Genomic DNA, 10000 nt, shown 5'->3' with positions numbered 1-10000 from the left:
TTTAGGTGTAGGATCAGTCTTTAGATTAAACTAATTGACTGTTAAAGACTCTTTCACTGATCTATAAAACTGCAGTATGTTTCCTTGATGAAAACACAGTGGGTAGTAAGATTTAAAACAGATAGATTACTCTAGGATAATATGCACTCTAATTCTTAATGATTTTTTAAACAATGGGCCTTACAAAACGTACAAAAGGGGGCGCTGTTGAGGCAAATAAAAAAAAAACAATCAAAAAACTGCCAGCTGAAACTTCCCTGAATGGCAGCTTTCAGCCTGACAATTTCATTGATCTCAGACATGAGAGCAGAAGGACTTTACTTACTGAACGGCTGGAGCAGATGGATCAGTCGTTGATTAGGGCTTTGGATCTGTTAGATATAAAGTGTTTCATTGCGTCTCCTTTATGCTGATCATTATCATGGACTCAAGAACTTTGGCATTGGAAATTTAAAACAAAATTTTAAAAAGAGGGTGAAGAAGGTCAAGATAAAACACTTGAGTTTCCTTTGAGAACTGTATAAATGTGCCACCTGTAGCAGACAGAGGCGCCCTTAAAAATAAGAGACTGTTAAAAGCTTCCTTATCTTTTGCTGACCTGAATGAAATTTGCATTAAACGTCTATTAAGGATCCCTGATTTCCTGAAAGCTGCTGAATATTTTCTTTGTCTAACTCTGCGAAATAAATCCAGTGATTCTTGGTTTCCTCTCAGCCAATAATATCACTCCTGCACTAAACAAATTGACCCTTAAGAGACGGTCAATACAATATTAAAAGAATCTGCTAAAACAAATATAAATGTATTCAGAGGATCTTGAACATCAGGCTGCCAATATTAATTGCGGATTAGAAGCAGGAATACCTGAAACACTCAAGGAGATTTTGCTCAACTGGTGCATCACATTTTCACCTCTAAAAGCCGTATATTGTTATTAAAATCTGTTGTATTAATAAATAAAAGCTATTCAAACATATCTTAAACAGCTTGTATTTTGATGCCTTTAAATTTTGAAAAATACAGAACTTATTCTGAACATTTTCTTACAACAACATAGCATTTCAGTTATATCTTTAAAAATAAGCAAAACTGATAGACTTAAGCAACAGATCCAAATTGTATTTCACTGAGACTCTAAACCACAAGAATTAACAATAGACATAATAAAGAGTTTTTAGTTTTATCCCATAAAATTAATAATTGGAAATGGATCAAAGGATTTTTTTCAATTGTATATTTTCAACAGTTTTTGCAGCTCATGTAGATTTTTTTCGGGTAAAATATAAAAAACAAATCTTGTTGCATACTCAGTGATACAACCGAATCAAACTCCTTAGATGAGGGAAAATGTTATAACTTTTATTCTCACACAGTATTTTGGGTCATGGCAACAATAGCAGATCTTTTCAAGAGCATGCTTCTTTAAAAAATAAAATAAAACACCCCCATATGGAGCAAAAAACAGACACTTTCATTCAACAAAAGCTATTAAATAGAATTTACAGGGGAGTGAAATCTTCCACCGAAGACAATGGATCAAAACACAAGTCATAAAACTTGTCTTTTCTTGGATGTGATATAAACAGCGAAGAACCCAAACTTGTTTGTACCTCTCAGATGAACTTGTTAAACTTTATACACACAGAGAGAAATGTGCCACACAGACCAGCAGAGTTAAAAACTACGGCCAAGATGTAAGAAATCAACTCAAATAATTTGAATATTCTGTAAAAAAAAAATGCAGCTTAATGTGCACTTTAACTAATGACTGACTGTATTGCACTAATGGTATTAAATGTCTACAGCTGGAAATAACTAGCAGGTGTGTTGAACCTTAAAGAGAGCTGGTCAGTTTGCTCCCTTGCCATTTCGTACTTTTTGTCATTTCGTACCTGCAACTGACAGCTGATGAATTCAGGTAATTGTCCTTTTTCTACTCGTGGTCTACTGGAAGGTAATTTTATGACTCGTATATATCATTTTTAAGGAGGAGGTTGGATCAGGGCTCACACAAGGTTAGTCTTCATAAGAGCAGATTGGTCTAAAAATGGATCAGCACAACACTCAATGGAAATAGAGTTTCTTCAGAAAATGATTGGCAGATTAATTAAATTAAAAGTCAAATTTGACCATTTTTATAATTTATTATCTTTGTAACATGACAAAACCTACAGGCTGATAAGCAGTACCACAGTATGTAGGTACGAAATGGCAACATTTGGGTACGAAATGGGGCGCAGTGAGCCGTGTTACAACATATTCCTGGTGTCCTCTCTCTTGACATGGTCAAGTGTCTTCTCGTGGCACTTGCTCCTCTTATTCTGGTGCGTTTTCACGTGTTTGGCTAGATGGTCGCTCCTCATGAACCTCTTGCAGCAGTCCGGGCACACGAAGCGCTTCTCCCCCGTGTGAGTCCTCAGGTGTCTCTGCAGCTCGTCCGACCTGGTGAACCTCTTGCCGCAGAAGAGCCAGTTGCAGACGAACGGCCGCTCCCCGGTGTGCCAGCGCAGGTGCGCCTTCAGGTGCGACGTCTTCCCGTACACCTTCCCGCAGCCGGGGATGTGGCAGATGTGCTGCTTCTTTTTGCCGGGCTCGTCAGTGGAGGTGGAGGACTGGCAGTTGGGACACCTGCACCGCCTGCACCTCCGCGCTGTCGCAAGGGGGGATTTGCTGTGCAGCAGAGCGGCGATTTGCGTCTGGTATTGCGCAAAGTCCGTGTGCCCCAGCACCAAGCCTCTCTGCAGCTGGAAGCGGTGGGGACCCAGAGAGGAAGAGTGGCTGACGTGGTTCCCCTGCTGCAGGCTCCACCACGGGATGTCCTCCCCGGGGTTAGGGGATAACTGTTTCTGCTGCTGGTGGACCAGGCCGGACGGTCCCGTCACGAAGCCCGGCATCTGGGGCGGGATGGGCGCCGGAGCTGCGTAGCTGACCGCAGGGACGTAGGTGGGAGGACAGGTGGACTGGAGGGACTGCATGGAGCAAGGTAACATCTTAACCGGGGAGAAATCATAGGGGTAGGAAGGGTCTGCCGGAGGCGTGAGGGGCAGTTCGTGGTGGGAGCTAAAGGAGCTCTGGATGTGCGCAGACAGCTGAGACTTGGAAGATAGTCCGAAAGTAGAGTTGCCGACCAGGCTGCTTTGGGGGCTCCCCTCGTTAGTCCATGGGTGAAATAAACGCGAAGGGGAGCCCAGAGTGGGATCGTAGGGGACTGAGAGGAAATCTGGGTGGTTGGATCCGTGGTGATGTCCGATCCGGTTACATGTGGCGGCAAGGAGCGCCAGCGGAGAGTGCTTACAGTTCTCTGGAGAGGAGTTTGGAGTGCGATCCTGGAGGACAGAAACACAATGAAAAGACATTTAATGGATAAAACTGCCCCCAAACACAAAAATAAACCAAAATCCAACTTTTTAAAATATACAGCGGAGTCTAACAGGAAAGAAGGAGAAAAAAAAACAAAAAAAAAACAAATTGAGAATAATAAACTTTTTGCAGGAGTATCCTGGTCGGAGTAAAACAAGAAACCCCACAGATTCATTCACTTTCAACTCTATAAGGCAAAAACAAATACAGACAAATGCATCCCTTTCTACTTTAAAAAGTCCTTTATTAATATTCTAAGAGATCATTTCTAAGTCTAATAATTGGTTTCAACAATAAGAGGCAAACGTTAAGAAAAATGTGCACTTCAACCATTTCCTTTCCTTATTTTGTTAAAGAAAGAAAAAGTGTCAGTTTTTATAACATGTCCGCGTTTACGATCCCAAAGCGCTCAAAGTAAAAAAGAAAGTTGCGTACAAACCTGGAGAAAAGCTTGCAGTGTTTCATTCCGCAGAACAGCCACCGCTGCCATGGTGCGCGTCCTCCTCCTCCCGATGCAAACTAATAATAAATAAACGCGCTAATTTTGATGAATATGTGGCCTTCAGAGCAAAAAAAGAAAAAAAAAAGAAGAAAAAATAGGTTCTTGTCGGGGCAGGTCTTCACTCTCCAGTGCCTCCTCTCTCCGATATATCCTCGGTCTATCTGAAGAGTGAGGGATCACTTCTTAGAATTTGATAAGGACTTTGGTGGGCCGCCAGCCAGTCAGAAATAAGATTTATTACTTTGAAGTTTGCCGCTGCCCAATCATCAAAGAATGGCGGCTCTTTGAGAGGGGAAAGCAAATCCTTTGAATCCACAAAGCTCCTATGGTGTGTTTGTTGGTCTGGATAAAGGAGCTGATTATTAGGGGGGCTGGGAAGGGAGGAGATAAAGGCGGGACAATTAATGAAGTAATCACTATGTGGGAAATGTATATACACAAATAATTGGATTTTCTTGATCAAAGACCCCCGCGCCGCCTGGAGACCCCGGCATTGGATGCTGTAGTCATCTGATCCTCTTTTTGTAATTAAGGATTTGTAGCAGAAGCCTATGTGACAATGTGACATTGTTATCTCTGGAGATCTCCAATAGCGTTTTGGCTGCGTTGTTTGATGGAGGGAAAGAGACCAAAATCAAGTGACTCTACATGAAGTTCTAATCTCTGAAGAATCTAAATTTCTTATATGGATTCAAATTTCTTGTTGTTGTGCCTTTGAACCATAGGTTGGCATTAGAAAGGATATAATCATTTATTTCAATCATCTATTTTATCAGATTCTAATTTTAATTTAGATTTTTTTCTATCCTAATTAAACAATGGAATTTGTAACAACAATAGGAGCCTACAACAGTAATTCAAGTTAACACCCATACCCAGCCAACTTTGATATATGTGGTCCCCATATGGATTTTGTTTAGGCTGGATAGGTACCAAGTTGGTCTTATTCAGAATGATCTACTTGTTTATGACCAAATTAGGTTGGCCAATTAGAGCATGTATTGGCAAAACCACTTGGGAATCCTATATGGGTCTTAGCTGGTCTCCAATAGGCATTAAGAGAATCAGTTCAAAAAGCGCAATGCACATAGGGCCCATATTGACAATCTAATGTTGGGTCCATTATTGAACCTATTTCCTCCCAGCCAGTATTTACATATGGGGCCCATACTTAATTATTTCATTTTAGTTGGCTGCTTTATCAGAAGCATTCCCAAATGTATATATCTTTTATTTTTATGAAGCAATGCAATTTGCTATGAAATTAAGAGCCTGCAGAAAAACAAAATTTAGCCAGTAGCACTTTTATTCATTCAAAACAATGGGTCCCATACAGAAACCCATTGTGAGTCTCAGCAAAATCCATATGGGGCCCAAAACATTTTGGCTACAAAGTAATTGATAAAAAGTTACTTTTTAAGTAACCTCAGGTTTCCCAAAAAAGCTTCACTTAGATATCTTAATGGCAGATAAGTGGTCAGGTGACCAGAGAGATATGCTTGAAAAGGAAGTGCTTCTCACTTGTTCATCGCTCAGACATCATTCCTACATGTCTCGAACTCTGATCTTACCTGAGTGTGTGTGTGAGAGGTGAAATTCCTGTAAACTAAAAGCTTAATTTGCTATACAGCAATAGAAACACAAGCAGTATGAACAAATTAAATCCAGGATAGATTAGCATAAATGGTAAATGGACTGAACTCATATAGCGCTTTTCCAGTCATACAGACCGCTCAAAGCGCTTTACACTAGAGCCACATTCACCCAATTGCACTCACTAACACTCACATATTCATATACCGATATGCAGATCGGTAGGCAACTTGAGGTTAAGTGCCTTGCCCAGGGGCACATCGACCTATGGCAGGAGGAAGCTGGAATTGAACCCACAACCTTCTGATTGCAAGACAACTACTCTTCCTACTGAGACACAGTCGCAGAGGTTGTTGGTTCCATATGATGCATTTGAGTTACAGTTTTTAACATCAAGAATCACGGGCCTTGTTTTTATCTTAAAACATAGTGGAATGGGAGCTTATTTTTATGTGAATCAGTTGTTTTATCAGAAGCTTACTTAAACTAAAGCTCTTCAATATTTATTAAGCAATGCAATTTGCAATACCAATAAGAGCCTATCCTTAAGAGTGGAAATGTCCCAGTGTGTGGTGGTGAAGGACCAAAGTGGAAACAGGACATTGGCAGATGCAAAGTGAATGTATACATCTCAATAAAAACTCACAGAACAACAAAAGAAGCACAGGAATCCGGATAACAGGTGACCTGACAATGAGGAAAAAGAAAACACGGAATTAAATACACTGCTCAAAAAAATAAAGGGAACACTTAAACAACACAATATAACTCCAAGTAAATCAAACTTCTGTGAAATCAAACTGTCCATTTAGGAAGCAACACTGATTGACAATCAATTTCACATGATGTTGTTCAAATGGAATAGACAACAGGGGAAAATATTTGGCGATTAGCAAGACACTCAATAAAGGAGTGGTTCTGCAGGTGGGGACCACAGACCACTTCTCAGTACTTATGCTTTCTGGCTGATGTTTTGGTCACTTTTGAATGTTGGTGGTGCTTTCACACTCGTGGTAGCATGAGACGGACTCTACAACCCACACAAGTGGCTCAGGTAGTGCAGCTCATCCAGGATGGCACATCAATGTGAGCTGTGGCAAGAAGGTTTGCTGTGTCTGTCAGCGTAGTGTCCAGAACCTGGAGGCGCTGCCAGGAGACAGGCCAGTACACCAGGAGACATGGAGGAGGCCGTAGGAGGGCAACAACCCAGCAGCAGGACCGCTACCTCCACCTTTGTGCAAGGAGGAACAGGAGGAGCACTGCCAGAGCCCTGCAAAATGACCTCCAGCAGGCCACAAATGTGCATGTGTCTGCACAAACGGTTAGAAACCGACTCCATGAGGATGGTATGATGGCCTGACGTCCACAAATGGTGGTTGTGCTCACAGCCCAACACCGTGCAGGACGCTTGGCATTTGCCAGAGAACACCAGGATTGGCAAATTTGCCACTGACGCCCTGAGCTCTTCACAGATGAAAGCTGGTTCACACTGAGCACATGTGACAGATGTGACAGAGTCTGGAGACACCGTGGAGAGCGATCTGCTGCCTGCAACATCCTTCAGCATGACCGGTTTGGCAGTGGGTCAGTAATGGTGTGGGGTGGCATTTCTTTTGAGGGCCGCATGGCCCTCCATGTGCTCGCCAGAGGTAGCCTGACTGCCATTAGGTACCGAGATGAGATCCTCAGACCCCTTGTGAGACCATATGCTGGTGCGGTTGGCCCTGGGTTCCTCCTATTGCAGGACAATGCTAGACCTCATGTGGCTGGAGTGTGTCAGTAGTTCCTGCAAGATGAAGACATTGAAGCTATGGACTGGCCCGCCCGTTCCCCAGACCTGAATCCGACTGAGCACATCTGGGACATCATGTCTCGCTCCATCCACCAACGTCACGATGCACCACAGACTGTCCAGGAGTTGGCGGATGCTTTAGTCCAGGTCTGGGAGGAGATCCCTCAGGAGACCATCCGCCGTCTCATCAGGAGCATGCTCAGGCGTTGTAGGGAGGTCATACAGACACGTGGAGGCCACACACAATACTGAGCCTCATTTTGACTTGTTTTAAGGACATTACATCAAAGTTGGATCAGCCTGTAGTGTGTTTTTCCACTTTAAGTTTGTGTGTGACTTCAAATCCAGGCCTCCATTGATTAATAAATTTGATTTCAACTGATGATTTGTGTGTTTTTGTTGTCAGCACATTCAACTTTGTACAGAACAAAGTATTCAATGAGAATATTTCATTCATTCAGATCTAGGATGTGTTATTTGAGTGTTCCCTTTATTTTTTTGAGCAGTGTACAACAGAGATGAAAAGAAATCAGGTGCATGTAATCAGAATCAGAATCAGAATCAGAATCAGAAAATCTTTATTGCCAAGTACGTTTTTGGACATACAAGGAATTTGTTTTGGCGTAGTCGGTGCAATACAGTACAAATTAAACAGTATAAACATATCTACACTGTAATATAAATATATGTGCACAGTTTTAAGTGAGTGAGAGTAAATATAGAGCAGTATAAGATGCAAGAGCAATACAACAGTGCAGGTGATCATTGTGCAAGTAAAGCAGTGCAAGTAAAGCAGGAGTCCAAGCTGAGCGTTAATGTAACACATAGAGTTGCAGGTTACAGGTGTCCTGTCAGCAAAAAAGGGGGGTGTGGGGGAAAGGGAGAGTGTCAGGGTGGTTTCCGGGCTTTGTTAACCAGGCTGGTGGCAGATGGGAAAAAACTGTTCTTGTGGCGTGAGGTTTTGGTCCGGATGGACCGCAGCCTCCTGCCAGAGGGGAGAGTCTCAAAGAGTCTGTGACCGGGGTGGGAGGGATCAGCCAGAATCTTCCCGGCCCGCTTCAGGGTCCTGGAGGTGTACAGTTCCTGGAGCGACAGTAGACTGCAGCCAATCACCTTCTCAGCAGACCGAATGACACGCTGCAGCCTGCCCTTATCCTTGGCTGTAGCAGCGGCGTACCAGATGGTGATGGAGGAGGTGAGGATGGACTCAATGATGGCTGTGTAGAAGTGCACCATCATAGTCTTTGGCAGGTTGAATTTCTTCAGCTGCCGCAGGAAGAACATCCTCTGCTGGGCTTTCTTGATGAGGGAGCTGATGTTTGGCTCCCACTTGAGATCCTGGGAGATGATGGTTCCCAGGAAGCGGAAAGATTCCACGGTGTCAATTGTGGAGTCACAGAGGGTGATGGGGGCAGGTGGGGCTGGGTTCTGCCTGAAGTTCACAACCATCTCCACTGTCTTTAGAGCGTTGAGCTCAAGGTTGTTCTGGCTGCACCAGTCCAACAGATGGTCCACCTCCCATCTGTACACAGACTCATCACCATCAGAGATGAGTCCGATCAGGGTGGTGTCGTCCGCAAACTTCAGAAGCTTGACAGACTGGTGACTGGAGGTGCAGCTGTTGGTGTACAGGGAGAAGAGCAGAGGAGAGAGAACACAGCCTTGGGGGGAACCGGTGCTGATGGTCAGGGAGTCAGAGACGTGCTTCCCCAGCCTCACGCGCTGCTTCCTGTCAGACAGGAAGTCAGTGAACCACCTGCAGGTGGAGTCGGGCACACTCAGCTGGGAGAGCTTCTCCTGTAGCAGAACTGGGACGATGGTGTTGAAGGCAGAGCTGAAATCCACAAACAGGATCCTGGCGTAGGTTCCTGTGGAGTCCAGGTGCCGGAGGATGAAGTGAAGGGCTAGGTTGACTGCATCATCTACAGACCTGTTGGCTCTGTAGGCAAACTGCAGGGGTCAAGGAGGGGGTCGGTGATGTCTTTTAGGTGTGAGAGCACAAGGCGCTCAAAGGACTTCATCACCACAGAGGTCAGGGCGACGGGTCTGAAGTCATTAAGCCCTGTGGTCCTTGGCTTCTTGGGAACAGGGACGATGGTGGAGGACTTGAAGCAGGCTGGCACATGACATGTCTCCAGTGAGGTGTTAAAAATGTCTGTGAAGACTGGAGACAGCTGATCAGCGTAGTGCTTCAGGCTGGCTGGTGAGACAGAATCCGGACCAGCAGCTTTCCGGGGGTTCTGTCTCCTGAAGAGTTTGTTGACGTCCCTCTCCTGGATGGAAAGAGCCGTCCTCGGCGTGGGTAGGGGGCTGGTGGGGGGGAACTTCAGGGTGGGGGTTGGAGGTGCCAAGGCCCCTCTTGAGGTTGGAGAGATGGGGGTGGTGGATTGTGGCTGCAGCTGTTGGGGGGCGTCGTGGGAGATGGTTGCAGGACTGTCCCTTTGTCTTTCAAAGCGGCAGTAGAACTCGTTCAGGTCGTTGGCGAGGCGTCGGTCGTTGATGGAGTGGGGGGCTTTCGGCTTGTAGTTGGTGATTTGCTTGAGCCCTTTCCAGACAGACGCAGAGTCGTTGGCTGAGAACTGGTTTTGGAGCTTCTCAGAGTACAGTCGTTTGGCCTCTTTCACTGCCTTGCCAAACTTGTACTTAGCCTCTCTGTATATGTCTTTGTCCCCACTCCTGAAGGCCTCTTCCTTATCCAGTCTTAACCTTCTGAGTTTAGCTGTGAACCAGGGTTTGTCGTTGTTGTAACTCAC

At 44.6% G+C, this 10000-nt stretch overlaps 1 protein-coding gene across 1 annotated transcript; it reads right to left on the bottom strand.

Annotated features, from left to right (window-relative positions):
- Window positions 1–1338: 1338 nt before the first annotated feature.
- sp5a (Sp5 transcription factor a) lies at window positions 1339–4233 on the bottom strand. The gene is made up of 2 exons (XM_047370282.1): window positions 3800–4233; window positions 1339–3326 (listed from the first exon to the last, which is right to left on the bottom strand). Exons 1-2 carry the CDS (start codon window positions 3848–3850, stop codon window positions 2250–2252), a joined length of 1128 nt encoding a protein of 375 aa, XP_047226238.1. The 5' UTR covers window positions 3851–4233; the 3' UTR covers window positions 1339–2249.
- Between the last annotated feature and the right edge of the window lie 5767 nt (window positions 4234–10000).

This window comes from Girardinichthys multiradiatus, chromosome 7 (assembly GCF_021462225.1).
Source record: "Girardinichthys multiradiatus isolate DD_20200921_A chromosome 7, DD_fGirMul_XY1, whole genome shotgun sequence".
In the NCBI taxonomy this organism is placed as follows: Eukaryota; Metazoa; Chordata; class Actinopteri; order Cyprinodontiformes; family Goodeidae; genus Girardinichthys; species Girardinichthys multiradiatus.
Note: the sequence above shows the minus strand (reverse complement) of the source record. Positions and strands in the feature narration are given on the sequence as shown.